This window comes from Anser anser (assembly GCF_964211835.1).
Source record: "Anser anser genome assembly, chromosome: Z".
In the NCBI taxonomy this organism is placed as follows: domain Eukaryota; kingdom Metazoa; phylum Chordata; class Aves; order Anseriformes; family Anatidae; genus Anser; species Anser anser.
In genome coordinates, this window is record NC_139723.1 from 86,229,359 (window position 1) to 86,253,213 (window position 23,855).

General features: G+C 49.1%; 1 protein-coding gene and 2 long non-coding RNA genes across 9 annotated transcripts; 2 read left to right on the forward strand and 1 right to left on the reverse strand.

Annotated features, from left to right (window-relative positions):
• The first annotated feature begins 184 nt into the window (after window positions 1-184).
• Window positions 185-23,600, forward strand: LOC310890279 (NAD-dependent malic enzyme, mitochondrial-like). 7 transcript variants are annotated; one of them, XR_014577152.1, is made up of 17 exons: window positions 187-460; window positions 3,575-3,698; window positions 9,293-9,426; window positions 10,241-10,390; window positions 11,129-11,204; window positions 11,962-12,123; window positions 12,633-12,736; window positions 13,046-13,155; window positions 13,262-13,359; window positions 14,354-14,467; window positions 14,554-14,668; window positions 15,394-15,536; window positions 17,670-17,772; window positions 18,342-18,412; window positions 19,056-19,154; window positions 19,536-20,249; window positions 20,293-22,068. XR_014577152.1 is itself a non-coding variant. In XM_083819095.1 (17 exons), the coding sequence occupies exons 3-17, from the start codon at window positions 3,591-3,593 to the stop codon at window positions 19,683-19,685; spliced, it is 1,737 nt and encodes a 578-aa protein (XP_083675221.1). In that variant the 5' UTR covers window positions 2,338-2,469; window positions 2,637-2,822; window positions 3,575-3,590; the 3' UTR covers window positions 19,686-22,068. The 7 variants fall into 7 exon arrangements, 6 of the variants coding, with proteins under 6 accessions (XP_083675219.1, XP_083675218.1, XP_083675223.1 ...); XM_083819095.1 differs by lacking the exon at window positions 187-460 and adding exons at window positions 2,338-2,469; window positions 2,637-2,822 and having other exon boundaries at window positions 19,536-22,068; XM_083819093.1 differs by lacking the exons at window positions 19,536-20,249; window positions 20,293-22,068 and adding an exon at window positions 23,425-23,600 and having other exon boundaries at window positions 185-460.
• Window positions 7,263-8,101, forward strand: LOC310890287. Its single transcript, XR_014577157.1, has 2 exons — window positions 7,263-7,492; window positions 7,620-8,101. It is a non-coding gene; the product is annotated as an uncharacterized lncRNA (long non-coding RNA).
• Window positions 20,982-23,691, reverse strand: LOC310890286. The gene is made up of 2 exons (XR_014577156.1): window positions 23,594-23,691; window positions 20,982-23,042 (listed from the first exon to the last, which is right to left on the reverse strand). It is a non-coding gene; the product is annotated as an uncharacterized lncRNA (long non-coding RNA).
• Between the last annotated feature and the right edge of the window lie 164 nt (window positions 23,692-23,855).

Genomic DNA, 23,855 nt, shown 5'->3' on the forward strand with positions numbered 1-23,855 from the left:
ACAGCCCCCATCCCCTTGCCGCCCCTTTCCCCTCACAGCCCCCTCTCCTCACCGCCCCCTCCCCTCGCACAGGCCCCGCCCCCTTTCGGGCCCCGCTCCTCGCCCCGCCCCCGCGCTCCGATTCGCTGCCGGCCCTGGCTCATTTGCATATTACCGGCCGCGCCCGGCCCGCCCTCCCCTGTATCAGCGCGAGGAGCCGCGGAGCAGCGAGCTCATTGGTGGGGCGCCCCCGCCGGTCCTTGATGTTCCTCCCTTCTCATTGGCTGCGCGCCGTTGTCAGTCACGGGAACGCCCCGCCCTCCGGAGTGTCCCTCCCTGGCGCAGCCCCGCTCGCTGCATTCAGTGGCGGGTTCCGAGGCGGGCGGAGCTCCGGCGGATGGCAGCTGCTGTCGCACAATAGAGACAGGTCCTCGGCCAGCATCGCTCGGAGGGCAGCAGGAGGAGGCGGACACGCGCTCCGGTAACAATTTTCCAATTGTTAGGAAGGCCTCCGGCCCTTCCCCAGCCCGTCCCGCGGGGGCCTTTTCTGCGGGGAGGCGGCGGGGCGGGCATCGCCTCGGCCCCGGGGGTAACGCGGGCGGGGAGGCGGCCCCGAGGCCGTGTCCCCCCCGGTCACCTTCCCCCGGTTCCCCCGGGTCCATCCCGGGGAGAGGGGCGGCCGCTGCCTGCCGGCCCCGGCCCCAGCCGGGCAGCGCCGCGGCTCCTCAGGAGGAAGCCGCCTGGCCTGCCTGGAGCCCGCCCGCCCGATCCTTTGGGGTTATTTTTTTCACCTCTCGGCCGATTGGGGATAAAGAACCGGCGGTGCGGAGCCTCACAGGTCCTGCCTGGCTCTCACAGCCCAAGCTGTGCGAGGCGAAGGCGCCTCCGAGCCCCTTGGTCGCGGTGTCAGAGATGTCCAGCTGGTTAAAACCCCCCCTAAAACACCCACGAAGGGCCCATAAAAAAGCCAGCCATGCAGCCAAGCAGCCTTTTATGTGGTGTCTTTGCCTTCTTCCTTCCAAAAAGTTAGTGGCAAACAGAATATACGTACGCATATCCACCAGGGCGATGCAAAGAGCTCCGCAAGCAACTCGTGTGTGGGCAGCCAGGAGCATCTAATGCGCTGCTCACCTGTGGTAAGGGGAACAGAAACGTGGTCCCGGCGTGTAATTTAAGGAAAAAAGCGTGCCTTAGTCCGAGGACAAAGCCTCTGATAACCCCGAGCAGCGGCGTTATGAGTCAGCAGCGTCAGCGCAGGCGACACTTGAAGGTTTTTTTTTTTTCCCCCTCCTGCAAGCTGAGGAAGTGTTAAAATGTGCGGTAGGGTGCTGGCCTCGGGTGCCTGCTACTCGCACGTCCATCCTTGCTGTAATCCTTTTCTGCATCTTTTCAGCAACAGAAGGAACGCTTCCGTGTTGCTCGGGCTGCTGGCTGATTGTACGTGTGTATATTTTCATAATCCTCTTATGATTTATGGATTGGTAATCGTTATTGTCAATCCAAACTTTACTGCACACCAAGGTTTCTAAGTGTTAGGCAAGCTTATACGAGGCATGACATCCACTAAAGGTGTTTTTTTTAGTAGGCAGCAGCCCTGTTTCCCTGTCTGCTCGCTGAGTTACTTTCCCAGGAGGGATTCCCTTTTGGAAGCGTGCGGCAGGTGGTGAGGATATCCTTGTTTCTCCCTCACTTTATATAAAATAATCTGTCCGTTTGGAAAGAAGAAAGCAGACGTAGCGTATCCGTGTACCTGTTCTCCGGAACAAAGCAGCAGCAGCTTTTTGTTTTTTCGGAGGAATTACTCTGCAATCTTTCTGAAGACTCTGCAGGAGTCTTCTTCGCTTCCAGGAGCCTTCCCAGTAAGACAAACCAAATAAAATCCGGGATGCGAACCCATCTTTCTGGCGGATTAAGCCAAAAGTACCGCTTCCGCGGTTTCCGCAAGCACAGGATGGTGGATTTTGCGGTGCTTTAGGCAAATCTGTCCCCAAAAACGTCCAAAAAGTAGCTCTCTGGTGCGTGCTAAGAGGTTTTTTTACGAACCGAGACTCCAACAAACGCTTCAGCCCAGTTTTCTGCTGGGGCCGCGGGCAGCTCGCCAGCGTTGTGAGTTCAGGTAATTGAGATAACGCCCGCTCTTTCTGCAAACAAGCTCTGAAGTCAGCCTGCTTGATTTCTCTCCCTGCTTTGTTTGCTAAGCGCGTCGTATCGGAGAAAGTGAATTTCCTCTGCTTAAGCGCTCCGCGTCACCCGGCTTTCCTCCCTGTTGCGTGGCTTGCCCCAGAGAAAGAGGAAAGCGGCTGGGGACGGTAAGGATCCGCCCGCGGAAGGAGCAGCTCGCCGCTGGGCGTGTTAGCAGTGACACCTCCCAGCTAATCTGCAAATCTCCAGGTTCCCCGAGGAATGCCATTTACTCGGGACGTTGCTGGAGAGAACCGGGGATTTCATCACCGCTGCAGGCTTCCTGCTAATTTCCCCCAGCAGTGGCAGGTCAGTTCAGGGGACAACCGGCCTCGTCCCCTGCTCCTTCCTCCGCTTTGGGGCTCCCCTCTTAACGTGGCAGCGACCCCGGTCCCTCGTCCCCCCCCCAAAACCCCCGTCTGCGCCGCTGGAGGGGGGCAGGTGCAGGGAAACACTTCCTTTTTTTTTTTTTTAAGCAAAACCCTCGCTGGGAGGCACGTTTGGAGCCGGAACTTGCCTAATGGAATAATTTTCGCCTGCTTGATCGTTACCGAAGTGATGAAGCCGGCTAGAGGGTGCCTGGTTTGTGTCACGCTGGGGCAGGCAAGGCGTACCACGGCCTCGTTCCAAGAAGAAAATAAAGCCTAGTTCTGCTGACGCAGGTTTCGGCAGGAATTCCGTTCCTCTTTCAATTCCTCTGCCTTCTTCCTAATTCCCCCTGCTAGGGCACTGCCCAACCTCGGTCCTCTCTCCGCGTGTCAGTATTTTTGTGACACTGCAGCCCCCTTTTTTTCCCCTCGCAACACCCTTCCCCCTTCTGTATCGGCTCCCTGCTTGATTAGCGAGCTAATTGACGAACCTAGGAGAAATCTGGGCCGCGATCTTGTTGGCTCCTTAAACGCTCATTAGGTGCAACGAAGGAATTTCAGTTTAATTAGAGGAAGATGAGGTGTGGTGTCTGGCCTCCTTGTTTAGGGTGTTTATCGGTGACAAATCAAGGACCCTAGAAGCAGGTGGGGGCGCGTGCTGAGTTATGGCACCAGGCCCGGCTCGCTTTCAGCTTCCGCAGGCTCGCCTTCGGGAGCGACGCTGAATGAGCAGCCCCAATGAAAAACATTTTAAGACCGGGCTTGCCGCTCCTAAAGGCTGGCGAAACCTCATTTTGCTTCACCCATCCTGCTGCCGTAGAGTCCTTTCCGGCTGCCCTCCCTTCTGGCCTCCCTTTTTCTCCTTCCTGGCTGCCGCGAGGCAATTCGGGGTTAGTTACCGCTGTGGTTTTGCGAAGGGTCTTGGGTGACACGCACCCGCTTCCCTTCCAACAGCCGGCTCCGAATCACGAGCGTCGATTCAGCTTGCTTCTGTGCCTCAACCTCTTTTTTTTTTTCTTTTTTTTTCTTTGTCTCCTCCTTCCCAGGTGCAGCGCCGAAACCATGTTCTCCCGGCTAAGGGCGGCCGCCGCCCCCTGCTCGCTGGCGCGGCGCGGCGCGCACACCAAGGAGAAAGGCAAGCCGCTGATGTTAAACCCGCGGACGAACAAGGTGGGGGAGCGCCCCGGCAGCAAACGTCTTATCTTCCGTCCGGTAACGGCGCAGCGGACCTTGTCCCGGGGAGAAACCGCCCCCGGGGAGCTTCGTTGGGCCACAGTAAAAAAGTTGGGGGGGGGGGGGGGAAACAAAGGAGTCGGGGATTATTTATGGGTTTACTGCCTGGACGCCCCAAGTACAAGGACTCGAAGTTCCGCCTCCTGCTCCTGCCAGCACGCGCTTCCCTTGCTCTGCTGCCGTTTACGCAACCGCTCCCTTGCACCGGATGAAGGGTCGCTGAGTCTCGCTCACCGCTGACTTAGTTTTTGGGGGTTTCGGGGGCTCGTTGAGCTGAAGGAAGGCTTCAGCGGGTCGGGAGTTTCACTGGGCGGTTTGCAAAAGTTAACTTGAATTTCCTTCTCCGCGGGGAGCCGCAGCCCCTCTGTCCCGGTCCTGCCTTTTGCCAGGAGTTGGGACCGAGCCACATCAGCGCGAGACATCCCTGTGCGGGGTCACACGGAGCACCTAAAAATAAGCTTTGAATGGAGCTAGCGGGGAGGGAGAGGCATCGCGTTAATTCCCTGCGCTGGCAGGAACTCCTAACGGTGTCATTTTTTAGCCTGTTTGCTTTTCTCTACCTCCCCGTCCCCAGTTTCTTTATTTTTTTTTGTTAGAAGCAGTCTGGGAATACTGAATCAACTTGTAAACTAAAACTAACGGGAGATGAGGGCTTTCGGCGGGCAGTCCAAGCTGTCTGAACTGGCCGAGGGAGGTGACAAACGCGGCTGCCCCAGCAGGGCATTTCACGAGCAGCGGAGCTGCCAAGGCTCCGCTCCCGTACTTTCACCCTACGTTTTTAACACCTGCTTTTTTCTCTTCTTCCCTGTCCTCTGATTTTATTTATTTTTTTCCCCCCTGTGATGCTTTATATCTCCAATTTTCTCTAAATATTCTCCCCTTCCTTTTCCTTCCCGCTGCGGAGGTCGGAGGCTGGCTGGCTGCGGCAATGAGACCGGGCTTGGCGTGTCGGGGGCGGAGGAAGGAGTAGATCGGTGCGATCTGTCCTGATCAGATTATCTCAGGAGTTCTCCGAGCTATAAACCCTTCGCCGTGCCACTGGAAATTATTTCAAGCCCCGTAAGCTTTTCCAAGTGCCGATTGTGCAACGGCGTTCAGAGACAAAAACAATAGGGTGTTTCTTATTGCTTCCCTGGTGTTAAATGTGGGGTTTTTTTACATTTTTTTGGGGGGAAGACTGGAGTTCTCTGAGCACGCCGCCGTATTTTTCAGGGTTTTTTTTCCTCGAGGAGGAAGGGAGGGCGGAGAGCCGCGTGTTAATAGCGGGGGATCTACCTGTCTCCTTCAGGGGTGCGTTGCAGGTTTGCGTTTGGAGGCCGGCTTCGAAGCGTTCATTGTCAGGGCAGCTCGGCAAAGGTCGCGAGCTATATCCGTAATGCCCTTGCTGCTGCGGCCAAACAATTGCAGAACATCCCGTAACTGCGGCGCTGCCCTCCGTGGGCACTCGCGGTCGGCCGCCGCGGTTGATTGCTGCCGAGCTGCTCGGCGCCAGGGATTCGGATTACACCCCATTGGCCTCGGGACCTTTTTATTCCGCTGGAGATCCCCGCTGCGGCGTTTCGAACTTGTTTGGCCGCTTAAAACACCGTTAGGACGCTCAGGTTTGTTTAGGACCCGCAGCGAAATTCTTTGTATTTCGATAAAACTTGGGAAGCCCCCCGATGAATCGCCCAAGTGCGCCTCTCTTCCGGGTAGGTGGCCGTCTCCTCCCGCCTTGCGGTCGGCTGTACCGTTAATCCCGTGCTCATCTTTATTCGCTCCCCGATTTTTCAGCCCAATTTATTCCTGCGTATGCCTCAAGCGAATGTTTCTGGTAGGTCGCCTCCGTCTGCGGCGCCGGCGCTCGTAGCGGAGGCGCGCGTGACCTCGCCGACATCTGGCAAATGGTCAGACAGCGTGTTTCTGATTCAGAATTAAAAAATAAAATAAAATTAAAGCTCTCTGGACGAAACAAATCGAACAGGACAATGCGAGGAAGGATTGTACGAAGCCGAAGATCTAAAAGCGGCCGCTCCTTTTCCCCCCCTCCCCTGCCTGTTTTCACCGTGCTGGCCTGCGGCGCGCTGCTTTGTTTGGCTTGAGGAGATTTTTTGGGGTGTAAAATAAGCGATGCCCGCCTCCATTCCTTGGAAAACTGGGATAAATAAGTGGAGATGGGGTCCGCAGCGGGCTTTGTGACCGGCCCTGCTGCTTTGGGGACGGGAGGTTTCAGGTCTAGGGGCGAACGGCCGGGCATTTGCTCCTTCTGCAGCTTTTATCAGCTTCCCGGAGGCGTGCGTGCTTTAAAAAGGGCTTCAGAAGAAGATGGAAGTTCGGAAGGGGTGGAAGAAGATGGAGCTATTTAATGTGTAACTAGTTTTTTTTTATCACCTGGCTGGAGAGGAGGTGTCAGTACCAAAGGTGCGCCCCGTTTAACCGCGGTCAGCTCTCCTGCTCCCGAGTCCCGAGCCGCCGGCACGATGGTCTGGGGGAGGGAAGGAAGGAAACTGCCTGGCTTACGAGGTTTTGGGGCCCTAGAGGGGCTGGCCGATGGTTTTAGTAGCCCTCTTCTTGTAGGTTCAGCGCGGATTTCAAGTCGTACTGATGGGGGAAGCATGCAAAGCTTTTACAGAATCATAAAATAAGCTTTTCTGCTGGATTTTAGCACGCGTGCATCCTGGCTTCCTCCGTCGTACGCTGCTGTTTCTGGAAAAACGAAGACGAGAAATTAAAGTTTGGAAAGAGGAAGGAAAGCAAAGGGGAACGCCGTGTTCTGTCCCGTTCTCGTGAACACGGACAAACTTCGAATCCACGGCCGAGATAGCAAACGCACCTTGGATTCTTATGAGGGAACCGCGTTGGTTTGCTCCGCAGATGTGTTGCGCAAGGGTGAACTTTGCGATTTAGCCGAAGGAAGCCGTTAAGGAAATGGAAAGCCCCCGAACCCGTACGAAATACCCTTTATTTTGAGAGCGTTTACGATGCATTTCGAGGTCTTATGACGCCGAGGTGAACGTGTTGTGATGATGATCAGAAATTACGCGGGAACCATTTGGTCGGCACTTCCCCGTGAAGTGGGCCGGTGTTCGTTTTCCAAACCCTGGCGTGTTCGGATATATCCCGCTTTTATATCTCCGTCAGGGGCTTGGAATGGGTCATCTGTTATAAATTACATCGTTTTTCAGAACGCTTGGAAGCGTTTCTGGTATCGGGTAAAGAGCATTCCCTCCTGTGCATGTCTTGCGAGCCTTTGCAGGCGGCGCAAAAAACACCGCCGCTAATAATTCTCTGCCTAGAAACATCTTAGAAACCTCTCGGTATTACCCAGTGGCGCTAATAAAAGTCACCCTTGCAAGATTCGGGTCTCCCGTTCACCTTTATGCCTAGTGGGCAGCTGGAATTTGTCTGCGCTGGTATTTATAGCATCGCTTGCTCTTTGTAGCAGAAGCCCAGGCGTTAGGGCCAAAGCGAGGTCCAGCCGGTTTGTGGATTAAAGGCGCAGTTCTCAGCGATCCTAAAAAAAAAAAAAAAACTGTCAGCGCTTCGTTTTCTTACCTTTTTTTTCCTTCCCCCCGTGGCAGCGTGTTGGTTGTGCCGCAATAAATTTGTCTCCGCGTATTAATTATTTCATTTGAGGTCTTGGAAGCGTGCTGGGTTTTTTTTCCCCTAGATGCGCCCCCTGCTTTGGCCGTGCCGTCTAAAAGGGACGCCTGCTTTTTCCCGAGCTGCAAAGAAGATCTCTGTCCTGCAAGGTGCTGTGCAGGGACCGAGCTGCAACCCCAGTGTTTTTGCGTGCTCTGAAAAGAAATCGAGCCTTTTTTTGTTTTGTTTTCTCCTTCACGTCCTGACTTTTTCGGCATCGTTTTCTTCTGTTCCCAGCGCCTGAAGGGATGGCAGAAATACCGCAGCTGTTTACCGGCTGTGCTTAGCTCAACGTCCGAAATTCCTGGCCCTACGAATGTGTTTTGTGTAGAGAAGTGGTTGCTTTGAGAAGAAATAAACTGCCGATGGGAACAAATTCGGAGGCAGCGGAGGAAAAAGGGGAAGAAAGTTGAGTCGTCTGCGGTTTCGTGCGGCTTAACGTTCCCAGGGAATCCTTCAAGTTCTCTTTTGGAGGACGTGGAAGTGGAACTGAAACAGATCCAGAAAAGAATAAAATGGTTTGCAAATCATTCGCAGATAATAGGAAAAGGAGACACTGAGTTCGGTATTGTCACAACTATTCCGTGGAAGGTTGTCAAATATGAACTATCATCCTTTTTTAGGGTTAAATGCTTTGCAAATCCAAGCATTTGCGAGTCTTTTTTTGCAAAATAGTTGATTTTTTTTGTTCCTTTTTCCTCTTTGAGGTAGACTAGCTCGCTTTCAAACTCTTCAAATGTTTTATTACTACAGAACATTGCACAGAAGTAGTTTAAAAAACAGAGGCGGGCAGACCGCTTAAATCGGTGTAGCCAAAATAACCAGTATGAAACGTGATTTAAGTGAACAAAGAGAAAAATAACGCCAAAAAAAGTCAATTTAAGTATGTTTTTGCCTGGTTGCACACCATTAAAGAGTGCCAGAGAGGTCTAGCCTCTAAACTGGAGCTTTTTTGTTCATGTGCATTGTGCTTTATACAAATACCTTTGAGAGCCTATTAAATTATCTACAAGAGGTGAATATCTATATATATAGTCTGATCTTACAGTTTTTATTCTAAAGTGGGAAATTATTGAATCTTTTCCGTGTGATTTGTGTGACTGCAGAACGAATTCGGGGCGTAATGACGAGATGTGAACCTTAGAAGCCTATTTTAAGCCTTTTTTTTTTTCTTTAACCTGGCAGTACGAATCTGAAATGGGATTTTTTTTTTGCAATTTAACCCTTCTGAAACTTAATTTGTTCCAAACGAGGCTTTTTGGTCGTAGAGCGTTACAGTCCTAAGGGATCGGGCATTGCCTTGAGCAAAAACTGAAGGATTTGGGTTGAAATGTGATCTCAGTGGAAGCATTAGGGTGATTCGGTCGCCTTTTGGGGTCTGGATTAGTGAAAATAAGTGGGAAAATGCAGACGTAGAGGAAGCTCTTTGTGGCTGTGAGCGTAGGGAGCAGACTGGGTGACCCCCTCGTTCTGGTCAACCCTATATTTCTGGGAAACGGTTCAAGAGCCAGCTGTTGTTTTACTCCTAAACATCTGTGGTGGAATCTCGTAGCTCTTCTCCAGTTTCACACAGGGAAACGACATCTGGGAGAGGGCACCCGAGGACTCAGCGCAGCGGAAAAGCCGTGCTCAGGAGGGGTGCCCACGCAGGAGAGCCCCCAGCGGAGACAAAAATGCCCAAACCTGCGCCCTGCGGCACCTGCTGTAGGATTGCACCCACCCCCAGAATATTTCTCCGAAGACACCCTGGTCTGATAACATTTGGGATATCTGAGGCGCCACGGATGTCCTGGAAGTGGGCAGTCAGAAGTGGCAAAAATAAATCCAGGATAAATAGAAACGCTGGAGGAAAAACAGCCGAGTCTTTCTGACCTTTATTTCTCTCGTTCTCACCTCTCTTTTGTTTTCAGGGGATGGCCTTTACGTTACACGAACGGCAGATGCTCGGCTTGCAAGGACTTCTGCCTCCTAAAATCGAGACGCAAGACATTCAAGCCTTACGCTTCCACAAGAATTTGGCAAAAATGACGGACCCCTTGGAGAAGTAAGCACCCCTCCGGCCTTGTTTTGTCCTGCAAGTAAATGGAAATGGCTGGAAAAAAAATATTTCATGGGGTTAACCAAAGAAGTCTGTGCCTTCATGTGGGTTGTTTTTTTTTCAGTTGTTGAAGGTTATTTTCGATTTTGCACAGAAAACTGCATTCATCGCGTGTCTAGATGAGGTTGGGGAGCGTTATTTTAAAATATTCCGTAGTCGTAAGGCAACAAAAAAGAACACGCACAAATTAGCTGGTAACAAAGCTCAAACTACCTGGCAGCAGCTTGCTGTTGACCTTGCCGTTACATTCCTGTAACGTGTAAGGTTTGGGTGGCAGTTTTTGAGGGCACAGAACTAGTTTGGGGGCAAGGGGTGAGGGGGCGGTCAGCTGAAGCATTCTTATAGCGTGTGAGAGTGAAAATAAATTGAGGGTTTAATAATTAGGTGTGAAAAATAGCATTTATCGTATCCAGTAGTTACTGCTAGAAAAGAATTGAGGTCGTGTTTCAAGCCTCTTAATGGGTAATCTCTTGAGATTTGTTTTTAACCCTCTGGTTGGATGAAAAAGTGGGGGGGATTTTGATTTATTTCTTATTTTTGAATGCTTGTTTGTTTCGTAGAATGGCATGTTTTTAGCATCCCGTTACCGGTTTCATACATGCCTATGCGTATCTACGTGTCCAGCTTGAGTGGGAAAAGGGATTTCGTGAAGAAAATAACGTGAAGTTTTTGCTTCGATGTTTTTCACCTTGTCTTCAATAAGCATAAACGTGTAAACCGTTAAATTGCTGATTTTTTTTGTTTGTTTGCTTGGTTTCAGGTATATCTACATAATGGGAATCCAAGAGAGAAATGAAAAGTTATTCTACAGGGTTTTACAAGACGATATCGAGCGGTTAATGCCGATTGTGTATACACCAACAGTGGGCCTCGCCTGTTCCCAGTACGGGCACATCTTCAGGAGACCAAAGTAAGAACAGTAGATGGATTTTGCTGTTACTTTTTCTTGTTTTCTCTGCATTTCTTCCTTGAGGTTTGGATGTGTTTTATTTCATTTTCCTTTGCATTCACCTGCACGAGAGTTGCTCCAGTTCGGGGCGGTAGAAGTTCGTTAAATCATAACTGAACGCTCAGCTCATGCCGGAAAACGGAACACTTGAAAACAAAAGCGGTAATACGGCAAATAATTACCAGAAGAGGGGTTTCAGCCCCATTTCTAGCTCTTCCCAAGATGCCATACAGCTCCCTTTTTCCCAGGGGCAGCGCTGTGGCTTTCTGCAACGCTCGAAATCCCATCTGTGGAACCAAAGACCTGTTGAGAACAGAGGATTTGGAGGCAAGCGTAGGTTAAAAGGGATCTCTGAAGGCCAGCCAGCCTCACCCTCTGCTCAGAAGGGGTTTCATTAGATGTCTTCTCCTTGAGTAAAAGAAACAGACGCTTCAGCTCTTCACCTGGGCTCTTTTCTGCTTCGTTGCCTCCCCTTTTCCCAGAGAGAAGCACTCCTGAAAAGTATTTCCTCCGTGGTTTTGTTCCAGAGTGTCCAAGTGACTGCGTAGAAATGCATACAACAAATTGTCCTTTGCATGTTTTGTGTCAGTGATGGCAACACTGCAATTTTAAGAAAGTTTTACTGTTTAAATTTTAGTTTTACGAAGCAAAGTGAAATTTCTGATTGTCACCTGTAAAATCTTTCTTTTTTTCTTTCAGAGGATTGTTTATTTCAATCTCAGACAGGGGTCACATAAGGTCCATTGTGAATAACTGGCCAGAGAACGACGTCAAGGTACTGCCATTGTATGATTCTTCTTTCTAGTTGTTATTTCGTCTCCGGAGGGCTTCTTGGCCAGCATTTGATGGGAATCTAAATGCTGAATAATGCCTCCTTGGCAGTTGTTTTGACAATGATTGCAAAACAGAGCTAATGAAGATAATGCGCATCTTGAAGAGCGGTGTTCTGTTCTGAATACGAAGCTCGTGTTTCAGTAAGCAGCCATGATGAGAACTAGATTTGCCAAACGGTTTATTTAATTATTCCATTTTTGGGGGGGAAGTGCTGGGGAACGCATCTTTGGGTCTCATGTTACGTAGTAGTAGGAGAGGTAGATTAGGACACAGAAGAGATGGTTGGGAAGCCCCCATCCCATATTTTGCCATTAAATCCTGTTTGACCCAGTTGGGTCTGGAACCACAAAGGGAGAGGAGGTGGATGATACTTACCCAAACTTTTTGATGTCGGGATTTAGGGGTGGAAGTCATAAACCCAAGTTAGGAGCTGCCGTTCAACACGGTGGCTGGGTTTCTTCCCAGTTAGCTTTCATTTCAGGGATTTGGGCAGCAGCTTTCAGCAAACAAAACGGGACGTAGCGGAGTCTAACGTTAAACATTATTGCTTCAGGGTAAAAAGAAATTCCTTGCGATGTGTTCTTTGTTTAACTGCACAAATATACCTGATTGTTTGCCTGGAAAAAACACGGTTGGTATCGCTATAAACTTTACAAATTCCAGTAATTATCCGTAGCTTCGCTTCTGTTTGTTTTCAGGCTGTTGTTGTCACTGATGGAGAAAGGATATTGGGTCTCGGAGACCTCGGGGTGTATGGGATGGGAATCCCAGTGGGGAAACTCTGCTTGTATACGGCCTGTGCAGGAATCCATCCAGATAAATGCTTGCCTGTGTGCATCGACGTTGGAACTGACAATACAGTGAGTTAGACAAAAACTTTGCCTGAAACTACCGCTGTGAAAAGTATCTAATTAAAAGCTTTTAGTACTATAAGATGTTTATTCGAACACTTAAAGATAAAACCAACCATTTTGTGTAAGGATAAGTGATTTGGAATTCACTGTTACATCTGTGATAGAAAAACTCGGGTTAGTTTGACAGCCAAGTGGTGTGTTTGGAAGCAATTTGAATGCTGGAACACTGCAAAATAGATTGAAGTCAGCTGAACTGACTTTAAGAGGCTGGTAACGCGAATCGGATTTATTAAAGCAGTTTATTGTTCACGGTATCGATCCGTTCCGTTTTAAAAGTAGCTGTCACCAACCTCCAAGCGCCAGCTGAAATTCCTGAGCGTTGATACAGACTGGAAGCAGATACAGCAGCCCTATAAATGCAGTATCTTTGAGAACGGTGTGAAATGTGAACTCTGGGAAACGTATACGGAGGAAGTGATTCATCCTGCTGCTCTCTTTGATTTATTCCCTTTCAGACCCTCTTAAAAGATCCATTTTATATGGGCCTGTACCAGAAAAGGGATCGCTCGCAGGTCTACGATGACCTCATTGATGAATTTATGGAAGCCATTACAGACAGGTATGACCCTGAATATTCTGCATGGAAGTGTCTGATGGTAAGAAAACTCCAGGACACACCGTCCTTGTAAAAATCGCTTCAGGAATAAAGGCAAGACTAGATGTCAAGAGATGCCTTTGTATTTCTGGCTCTGTAGTGACTTTCTTCTGTGACCTGGTTGTATTTACCTGTTGAATATGCCCGGAATGGAGATGGAGCTCTTTGAATCCCGAGGACGTCTTCTGTCCAGAGATAAACATGCAGGATTTGTTTTAAAATATTTGTTTTCTCGGTGAGCCTAACGATGTTAATGTCTGCCACGTTCTGTAGGTATGGCCAGAACACCCTTATCCAATTCGAAGACTTCGGAAACCACAACGCTTTTCGGTTTTTGAGAAAATACAGAGAGAAATACTGTACCTTCAACGATGATATCCAAGGTATACCCTTTGTTTGTGTTCCTGATGTACGTGTCAAAAGGTTTCCTAAACAAAATCTGCCACGGAGATCTGTTCAACTCCCTTCAGGTTTGTCCTGCTTTTATAGGGACGGCTTCGGTGGCCTTAGCGGGACTGCTGGCAGCGCAGAAAGCCACTGGCAAACCAATTTCGGAGCAGAAGGTGCTGTTCCTTGGAGCAGGAGAGGTGAGTTCTCGTAAGCTCTCTAGAACAACGCAAGATCTAAGTGTATTATATTTCCTGGTCCTGCAGGATCTGTGGATTCTTTGAATTTCTTTGCGGAATTCTTTTTAAGGCACGATGAAATACATCAACAGGAGGGAGTGGCTGCTTAAGGGATGCTATCTGAAAGCGGTTCGCCATCTGCCAGGGCTCAGTTTTTCACTTTTTTTGCATGGATTTATAAAAGCAGCGGGGAGCTGTGTGTAGATGGGGGGGGGGAATTTACCGTAAAATTATGACTCAGTAGGAAAGGGAGGAAGCACATCTGTTAATTTTTATGGCATTACTGCTGTGGTTTTCATGGGAAGTTAAATCAGTGGCTGTTTGCAGCAGACGCTTGCTGGTGGCGGTACCAGCACCATGCTCCTTGGTACATCAGCAAAATTGCTTCTACGGTGCTGACAAAATCACTTAATTAGCTGAAAAAGCCTCCTGCTGGGCCAGGTCCTGATGGCGGTAAGTGGCTGGTGCGGTGGCGTTGCCTCTGAACTGAGCCCTGCTCCGCGCCTCCCTCTACCTGCCAGGCTCAGCACCGTGTGCAGCTGGTGCAGGAGGAGGGAGGTGGAGGGGAAGCACTGCCAGCGTCCCCTTTCTGCCCTCCATCACAGGCAGGAGAGAGGTTCAGAAAGCGGTTAGGCACAAGCCGCCTGGCCGTGGTTCCTTGGCAGGAGGCCTGCAGCACTACCTTGTTCCCCGTGTCCGGCTGGGCTGCTTTATTGTGGCTGCTTCACGGGGCTGGCACGGGGGCAGAGCACGCAGGAGAGCTGCCTCCCTCTTCGGCTCGAAGACGTGATGCCGTCGATGCCAGAAATCTGCTCCAATCCAAGCAAACAGCGCTTGCGTTTCAGAGCTGACCTAAGAAATTAAGTCGGGGGGGGGGCGATCTTGAGCAGATGTTTGTGATGACAGACCCCTTTTTGTGACTCTTTTAAAAAAACGAAGTCCTTTTATCCCCAAGGCTGCCCTGGGAATCGCAAACCTCATCGTTATGGCCATGGTGGAAAATGGCGTTTCAGCAGAGGAAGCCTACAAGAGAATATGGATGTTCGACAAATACGGATTGCTGGTTCAGGTGGGGGTGCGCCAGGCCTTGAAATACCACAGAAATACCCCTGCTTTACGTGTCCTCGTCACAATTAAATCAACGTTTATCCGTAGGGCCGAGAACAAAAGGTAGATTCCAACCAGGACCCATTTACGCATCCGGCTCCAGAGCAGATCCCAAAGACGTTTGTGGATGCAGTGAATGTACTCCGGCCTTCCGCTATCATCGGTAAGTCAGCTCGTTTCGTTTCCGTTTCCACGACTCGGCTGTTTGTTGCATTTACTCTTGCTAACGTTGCCCCCAGGAGGCTGGTGACGGTGATCTGCGTGTCTGCGAGATGGAAAAAGCGAGGATTAGGAAGAACTTCTTTCCCGAAAGGGTTGTGAGGCATTGCAACGGGCTGCCTGGGGAAGTGGTTGAGTCGCCATCCCTGGAAGTCTTTAAAAGACGTTTAGATGTTGAGCTTAGTGAGATGGTTTAGCGGAGGACTTGTTAGCGTTAGGTCAGAGGTTGGACTGGGTGATCTTGGAGGTCTCTTCCAACCTCGATGATCCCGTGATTTTTATTTATTTGTACCCGTGTGTTTGGGCGCGGTCAGAAATACCAACACCAAACGAATGCACGTCGCACAGGTAACACCCAGCTAGCATGAATCATCTGCGGAGAGCCTGGATTTCCCACTCCTTTATCCGGGGTAGTGATAAGTGTTCTTTACAGAGATCAATACGAAAAAAAAAGCACGTGAAAATAGGTATTTGGAGCACGTTAATTAGGTGTTCCTGTGAAAATGAGAATTTTAAGCAGCCACCAACAGAGCAGTGCCTGGTCTCGGTCTCCTCTCGCAAGAAATGTGATTCTTTGCTCCGAGTGGGGGGTCAGCTGGATCTGCAATCACCGTCATCAGCCCTCAAGCAACCACATCCTGATTTTTTCATCGTTTCCACTTACTTCAGGGGTCGCAGGAGCTGGGCGGCTCTTCTCTCACGACGTGATCAGAGCGATGGGCTCTATCAACGAGCGACCGATAATCTTTGCACTGAGTAACCCCACGGTGAAGGCTGAGTGCACGGCAGAGGAAGCGTATACGTTAACGGAGGTATGTGATGTTTAGAAGCGTCGACCTGTTGGCACTTGGTAGAGTATGTTGGCGACCCTCTGTCCTCGCGTTCCCCTGTCCCGGGGTCTGTAACCGTCTTTGAACTGGCTGCTAATTTCATCTCTTTAAATTTTAGACTTTCAGGGGTGGGGCTTTTGAAAAGACATCTCTTTTTTTTTTTTTTCTTTAAGCGCAGTCCCAGATCTAGCAACTCATCTGTGTAAAAATGAGTGGGTGGAGATCTTTCTTTGTGTGTTGATGCAGAAATGTGAACCTCTTCCTTCCACTGTTAGTGCGGTTGAGTTTTCAGCGTTAAAACCTCGGTGGTGTTAGCTTCGCAGAGGGAAGAACAGAACTTCATCTTCTCCAGTACAAGCCTGGATTCTCTTCTAGGTCAATCTTCTTGGAGAAAACCTTTGCTACAGAGATTTGCAGGTCCAGAGCGAGCCCTAGACAGAAACCATGACAGCCTCTGGACAAAATCTAGCTTTTGATAGCAAACGGGAACACTCTAAAATGAAGATTATTAAATATCTCAGAGAGATTTCGTTAGCCAGAACAGTGGCTAACTGTCTGAGGGAGAATCAGTACCAGGTTTGCTCGCGTTTTTTTTTACGGAATATCAACCAAGCAGTAGATGTTTTCTGGGGAGGGATTCGTTTGCTCTTCAACCTGTGGCTGTGCGTAGAGGCCCAAGGAGCAGTTGTATCAGATGCAGAAGCCAGATGCTGCTGGTTAGATTCAAGCGTGGCAAAATGATCGCCAAAGGAGCTGTGTTTACCCCAGAAAACGTAATAACACCCTTCCCTTCAAGACACAGGAGTCACCTAGAAAATCCTACCCAGTGTTACTCAATTAAAGGAGCTTGTCTTGCAATTAGGGATTGGCGCTGCCAGCCCCACGCCCCTCGTGGCCTCAGGACCAGCCTAATCCCGGCTGGTGTGAAATCGTTCACCAAGCCAGGAAGTCTCGAAGGAAATGAAGACATCACCGCTAACGTTTTATTCCTTCTTCCACTAGGTGGCACCTCTGACAGCCTGGCAGTGCTTTAGTGCCCTCTGCCACTGTGTGTTTGTATTGTGTGGGCTTTTGTTGTCTTCTAATTTTCACTCTTTTGGTCTTTTCCTTAAATGGATGGCGTCTATATTTTGCTACCTACATAAAAAGGCTGTTGTCACGGGTCCCCTAACATTCAAACACAGTCCCTGAGCCTTCATCCTCTTTGATAATTTCTTCTCAAACACAGTGGTCCTGGGAAGCCTCAGATATTCTAAGTAATGTTATTAAATCCATCATGCAAAAGAAAGTCAAGATTCTTCGCTTGCTGGGATTTTACTGCTTGAGGAAAGGGTATATTTAGCTGGAGGGTGTATTTCACACTACAAACTCCAGATTTGTTTCATTATTTCGCACTGATTAAAGTCCTTTTCGAGGAAGGACAAGGCGGCTGCGTTGTTCACTCCTCCCGGAGCTCTCAGTTTCAGAGACAGTAAGGTAATAGCAGCCTCCTGGCCAGGAGTGAACAAGTGACCTTTTCTTACTGTACTTCGATTTCAGTCTCCTTTTGGAAGTGCCCATTAACTCTGCTCCCTCTGTACAGTCCCTGTCGTGGTGTGTCCTGGCTTGTGGCCATGGTTCCTGGATAATTCTCTAACGGTTAACACACAAGTAATTTTATTTTCCGTGCAAGTAGCTGCTCTGTCTCTGCTGCCTTTAAGAACAATGAATGGCAAAGCAAATAATTATCTTCCATTCCTTAGGAAGCTGCACGGTTCGATGTACGCGCTTGCCTCTTTTGCCTTCCGGATGTTTGCTGCAGAAAGAGGTGCTCACCGCTTCTTTTCTCTCTTCCAGGCCCTTTCGGGAAGGGGAAGTTGTCGTTCTGGGGACTGCAGGGATTGGGTCGGCGAGGGGTTCGAGTATGCGCTTCTATCCGGCTGCATTCAGCAGGGCCGTTCGCCCTTTTGCCTTATCGCGTGCTTGGGGACCTTCCTGATTCAGTCCGAGAGCTGGCAGGGATCTGCAGGACACGGCTGTCCCCGTATTTCGTAACGGCTTTCTTTCTCCGTGCCGCCGCCTCTTGAGGAACCGACTCGCAAAAGCGGTGATCGTTTATTTCCCTTCGTTTAACAGGGACGGTGCCTGTTTGCCAGCGGCAGCCCCTTCGACCTGGTGACTTTGGAAGACGGAAGAACCTTCAAACCAGGCCAGGGAAACAACGCTTACATTTTTCCGGGTAATAACCCAAATCGTCTTCCGATCTTTTTAAGGCTGGGCCGTTAGCATCTCTTTCTGGGTTCCCTTGCTTCCCTAGTTAGTGCGGCAGCGCGAAGGAGAGCTGCTAACGGCGTTTAGCGATGAGAACTTGCTCCGAAGAATGATTGAAAGGAAATTAGTTAAGGATGGGTGCCACGCATGTGATGTGCGCACGGCGGGGCTGCTTCTAAGGAAACAAAAGGCTTATTAAAGGCTTTGAGGGCCGCTGCGCCATGGGTTCTTCCGCTTGTTTGCCTGGGGGAGGAGAAAATAAGTGTCAGGACAGCCTCTCGAGTTTATTTCCGCACAAGAGAAGCGTCAGAGATATTTCTCTGCTTCCCCATTTTCTTTCCCTTTCTTCCCTCAGCTGCTAAGCTCCAACCCCCTGTCAAAAGCCACCTGTTAGGGTAAACGATTAGCCCGCGTGGTAATAGTTCCTTGAGCGTGCGTAGGAAGCTACGGGAGGAATTAAAAATAACAGCAGCTTCTGGGCAGCAGGCTGCGTATTTGCAAGTGATGTGGCCCTAATCGGCGATAATTTTATTGTAGGCGTGGCTCTCGCTGTGATCCTCAGCAGTGTTCGACATATTAGTGATAAGGTTTTCCTAGAAGCTGCTAAGGTAAGTGTGGAAGCAGAGTAGGCTGCGGCTTCTGACCCGACAGCGCACGGCGCGATGAGCGGTTCCTCAAATCTTGCCGAAACCCAAGGATTTTCTTTGGGTTTCCTTTGTGCCTCCCTAGGGGGGGGGGAAAAAAAAAAAGGGTTTCGATCGAAGACGGTCGTGAAAAACATCAGAGCCCATTGCAAATGTAGATTTTCGGCTGGAAACCGAGCACCCAAATAGCAAATCTTTGCGTGACTTGCCTCCAAGCCTCGCGGGACCTGCGTTTTCCTCCTGCCCCGCTCTTGCTTCCGCTCCCGGCGGTGCGGGCGGGGACGTGTGAGCTCCCTGGGCTCCCGTCCTGCTTTTCTGCTCTGAATCAACTGCAGTCCTGTAGGCGCCTGGTACTCATAAATCCCATGCTTAGGGGTAGCTCAGCCTCCAAAAAACTGGGTCTTAATCTGTCAAATATTTACGAGCCTGATAACGGGCACGGATTGTAGAACTGACCTCCGAGAATATCGAGATTTTTGATTGCCTTATTCCGCTGCTTTAGGGAAAACTCTAGTAGCGAGAGCACCACAGCTTGCTTCTCTCAGGTATTTTAGCATGTTCCTGATCCCACTCGGCAGGTAACAAGTTGTTGCTTTTCTAATTCCAGGCGTTGGCGGAACAGTTGACTGACGAGGAGCTCGCGCAGGGAAGACTTTATCCCCCGCTGTCTAATATCAGGGAAGTTTCTATTTATATTGCTGTCAAGGTGAGTGTGAAACACGAAAGTTTCGTACAAGTTTTCACATAAAAGTGTGCTGAAAGTGTTTTAGGTGGATATTAGTGCACGGTGGAACCCTTGGACACTAGGTGCTTTGGGCACAACAAGAAAACAGCCCAACCCTTTGTGCGTTTTATAGGAAACACGTAATATTCTCGGGTTTGTTGGATGCATCAGTTTGGCAGTGGTGATGGGGCCAAAATTGGGCTCTTCAATTTCTGAAACGAAGTTTTCAGAGCCCTGATCGTTCGGGAGTTGTGAAAAGACTTCGGTGTTTGGCTTTATTCGGCTTGTAAGTCCTAAATGGAAGTGTGAACGTTGCGCGGATGTAGTAAAAGGCACAAACCGCGTGGTGGTTTAACTTTGCAGGTGATGGAGTTTCTGTACGCAAACAACATGGCTTTCCACTACCCTGAGCCTGCGGACAAGAACCGCTACATTCGATCAAAAGTTTGGACCTACGAATACGAATCCTTCATGCCAGACGTGTACGACTGGCCTGAGTCCAAGGTTCACTGACGGACCAGAAGATCGCACTCCTCAGGCAGTACCTTCTACTCTGCAGGGATCCCTTTTTCAGACCAATTTCAATCATGACCTTTGAGTCCTGTAATTTATTTTCACTTATTTTGGTGTCTCTTTGCCCTTCTCCCTTGATGCAGATTGCTCCCCGCTCCCCCAAGTTATCCGGTGAACTGTGTGGATGATGGCATCCATTGCGGGATCGAGGGAGAGCTCTTCCAAATTAATTCTAAAAATGACGTTGCATTTCTGCCTTAGAGCCCTTACCACGCTAAATAATCTGATTAACAATGTTTTAGCTGCACGTGCGTGATGCTCCCTCGTCACTGCTGATTTCCAGAACGATTTATTTCTGCTTCTCGTAATCAGTCTTCTGATTGTGTCCCGGTGGTGTCACACAGCATTATTTGTGACAACACCAGAGAGAATTCGTTCAAAAACAAAAGCTGGGGGGGCAGCTTAAGACAAATTTAAGTCTGACGGGCCTTCTGCTTTGTCTGATACTCAAAGATGCCCGTGTCCAGACTTCCTTGTGGCATTGGCTGCTCTCTTTCTCTGAATGTGCTTCGAGGAGCAGCGTGGTGCGCGCGCGTGGGATACGCAGCAACGTTGCATTTCGTCTTTTCGGCATCGCGTGAAATCTGTTAGGAGGCAAAATGCGAGCTAGTTAAAATTATCCTAGGAAAGCCTGAATATATATTAATCACGTATGAGCTTGAAGAAAAGCAAAGCTGTGCTGTTATCTCATCAAATACATCGCGTAAAGGCAGAACCTGAAGTGATCCACGGAAATCTCGGAGAGATTTTGCAGGGAGATTTTTGCAGTTGACTCCAAGGTGACGTACCGCCGGCTTTTTTGTTCCGTTTCTTTCTCTTTTCAAAGTTCCTGTTCCTCTCAGCTGCATCGTTTCTCCCTCCCGTCGCCTCGTTTTCCCAAAAGGACTCGTGTATGACGTTTTTTTGTGACGTTGCCGACTCAAACGCCCCCGAGCGGGACTCGCTTGCCGCGTTGAACAACCAAACCCCCCCCCCCAGAGCCGGTGAAGCCAACCCCGAAGGCGTTACAGGCAGCTGTTGACGCGCACGCTGACGGAATTTGGGCTCAATGATTCTTGTGGCCCCAGTTCAGTTTGCACCCAGTGAATGTCAGACTTGAACGACCTAACGCTTAGAAGTTGCAAGTTGATCGCTTCACTCTGTTTACAGATTTGTCACTTTTGTTTATTTTTCTGTGAAAACGAAAATTTCTAGGTGAATTTTTGTCTCCTTTTCCTTGCACATTTGATACCGATACCACAACGTGCGTTCCTCTTGTTTTTGTTTTTTTTTTTCTTCATATCAGCTTTGAGTGCCCTCCGTTTCTTTGTTCTGCGGGCAAGGACACAGCCGTAGCTACAGGCTGGGGTCTTTGTGACAGCAGCAAGAGTACGTCTTGAACAGAAATAAAGGCGATGCGCTCTCCCACGGCGTGCTGGAGTGAAGCAGAAAAAGGACAAAAATAAAGTAAAAAGGTTGCACTGGCTAAATAAATTACAATAGATCTGCAAGAGCTCCGTTGGCAAACAAAGCTGGAATCCAAAGAGGTGAAGTAAAGCTTGCTCACCGGGACTTACCCGTGGCAAGCACATCTCATATCCTTATTTATGATGGAATAAATAAAGTCTCCGCAGAAGTGTGCAAAACAGACCCAAAATACAGCAGGGAAAGTAGTCTCTGTACCTCCTTAGACGTGATCTCTGTCATTTCCAGCCTAGTCACCGATTTTAAAGTAAAGTCGATGTAGCGGAGAAAGAACAGCGAGCTTTTGGAAGGCTTTGCCTAAGTGTGAGGAAAGAAGACTGATTATGTAAATGCAGAAAACGGTGACGTGGGGGAAAGGCCGCGCATTCAAACTGTGGTAAAATGCTGTCTGGTGGGGCTCTAAGTGCCGCATTGCCAAGCTGTGCGACTTAACGTGGTTCGCGACTTGTACATGTGAGTATATATACAGAAAAGACCAACGCCTACACGTGATGTTTTTACAAAGAACGCTTTTTTTCATCTATTTTTGCTATGCCCGTTTTTGGCGTATTTAAATCTGTGACCTTACTGGAGAAAAAAAAAAAAAAAGATTATTTATTTAGCGTACAATTGTTTTTACCTCCTGAAAATGCACCTCTTGCCGAAGCCCGTGTGTCAGTGGAGTTCTGCATCACTGAATCCAAATACGTTGGCAACGCACACTTCCTCACTTCTTCTGACGACGTACTAATTAGGCAGAAGAGTAATGAACGTATCCTATGCACTGATCTCGTGTCCTGGCTGAGACTGATCGCAAAGGCAGGGCCGTCAGTCCGTGATTCTAACTTGGTTTTACAAAATAAAGCTCTACATCCGTCTCTTCGGTCTGGTATTTTTTTTCAGGCAAGAAGCGGGGTTTGGCCATACTTAAAGAAAATCTGGCGCTTGGGAAAACAGAATTACCTGCTCCCAGCGGGAGGCTTGCTTTGGGCAAGAGTGGTCTCGGTTCCCAGAGGGAGCTACCCCACGGGAAATTGTTAGTGGCTTCTGTCAAGCACGGGAAGGGTTTGTGCTGTGTGAAATGCAGTCCTTTCCCTTCCTGGCACGGGCTCCCTGCTGTCTTTAAGATGCCACGCTGGATTGTTGAGAACTGGCTGGCAGCGGGATTTGCCAAAATGCAAACGTTTCTGCATCTTTTTTCTGTAAATCCCACCACGCAGGTGAGGAAAAGAAAAAAACAACAATCTTTGAGGCTCCAGTTACGCAGTACAGTTGTGCCTCTGTATGGTTGCAGATGTTTCAGAGCTCTAGAGTTCGACTAATCCATCCCAGTTACAGCAGCGAAGTGGTACCAGTAAGGTTTTCTCCGTGCATGCACGCCCACAGACATTGTTTAATCAGGTTCTGCAAGTCATCTCTGATTTGCAATATTCTACAGAATTCTACCTTCAAGGTACAGCCGTACCTAGGGATCAGAACTTCCCGTTCAATTCAGTAGCTTATTTTTTTCCAAGACTCGTAGTCTTAAAACCAACGGGAGCAGGACCGAGCATCTTGCTAGCAACATATAGAAACATCTGAGTGAGGAGAAGTGAGAATATACGGCTGTTCCCGTGTCGTGTGTAATATCCTTTAAAGCCCAACTGGGACTTGCCACCTCTCTTCCTGGTTCTCTTTGTGAACTGTGATGTTTCACGACGATGTGTTTTGTTTCCCAAACTTAAAACCAAGTGACATTTCCCGTGCAGATCGGTGTTTAACGTGTTTCCCATGGTAGGTGTGTGTTCTCTGTACTGTTTTTTCCAGCGTGCTGTTTTGCAGAAGGGGGTAAAGCGACCCCTTGTCACACTCTAACTAAAGGAGAAAGACAACATACCTTTTAGTTTTTCATTAGCAGCGTTATTTAGTGAACACTGCAGTAAGAGGGTTGGGACCAGCATTCTGTAGCTACAGCTGTTTAGTTCAGCTGACTGGGCTTCAGTAAATCCGGATTTTCTTACTTTTAGGGCTTGCTCCAGGTCTGCTCGATGTTAGGGGTGCAGGTTAGAGCACCTCTGTCACTTAAATAAAGTTATCTACTAGACTTTCAGGTAAGGACTGTAAGGACAGTACGGTTTGGACTTCAGTTCTGTGTTGGCTGTGCGTGCTATTCCTTAGTTTAAGAAAACCCCTGCCATTTCTGGATTCTTTACAATGACACAGTTACGAACCGTACCGCTGTCCCCTTTCCTAACAGATGTTTGTAACAGGCAGGGACTGCTGTTACATTGAAGGCTGGAGAAAGGAGAAAATCTAGAGCAAAGCTCTAATTACACCCGCTCGACAGCTGAATTTGAGTAACGCAATTCCATTGCCTCTGGTGAAGGGACAGCTAATTCTGGAGGTAGCTACCTTGACCTACCTACCCGCTCCTGAAATACGTCTCGCCGTGGTATCAGAAAGCCCTTCTGGGTGAACTGTGAGGAAAATCCAGCACGAGACTTCTCCACCCTTTAAGTAGTTCCTTTCTAAAACAGAAGCACAAATCCTTTTAGGACCACACAGCGGTAAGATTGACGCTTTTTCGAGAAACGAAATAAAACAGCAGAATTATTTCTACCTTAGGCGTATCTACCTTACACAAGTGAACGTAACTCTGTGCTGCGGTGCTTGTGAGACCCTAGCCTG

Excerpts from the sequence above, each read along its gene's own strand:
- LOC310890279 (XM_083819092.1), top strand. The coding sequence starts at position 243 with ATGTTCCTCCCTTCTCATTGGCTGCGCGCCGTTGTCAGTCACGGGAAC. Across the intron at positions 14,468-14,553 it reads AATACGGATTGCTGGTTCAG|GGCCGAGAACAAAAGGTAGA; the intron begins GTGGGGGTGCGC and ends GTTTATCCGTAG. Across the intron at positions 14,669-15,393 it reads CCGGCCTTCCGCTATCATCG|GGGTCGCAGGAGCTGGGCGG; the intron begins GTAAGTCAGCTC and ends CACTTACTTCAG.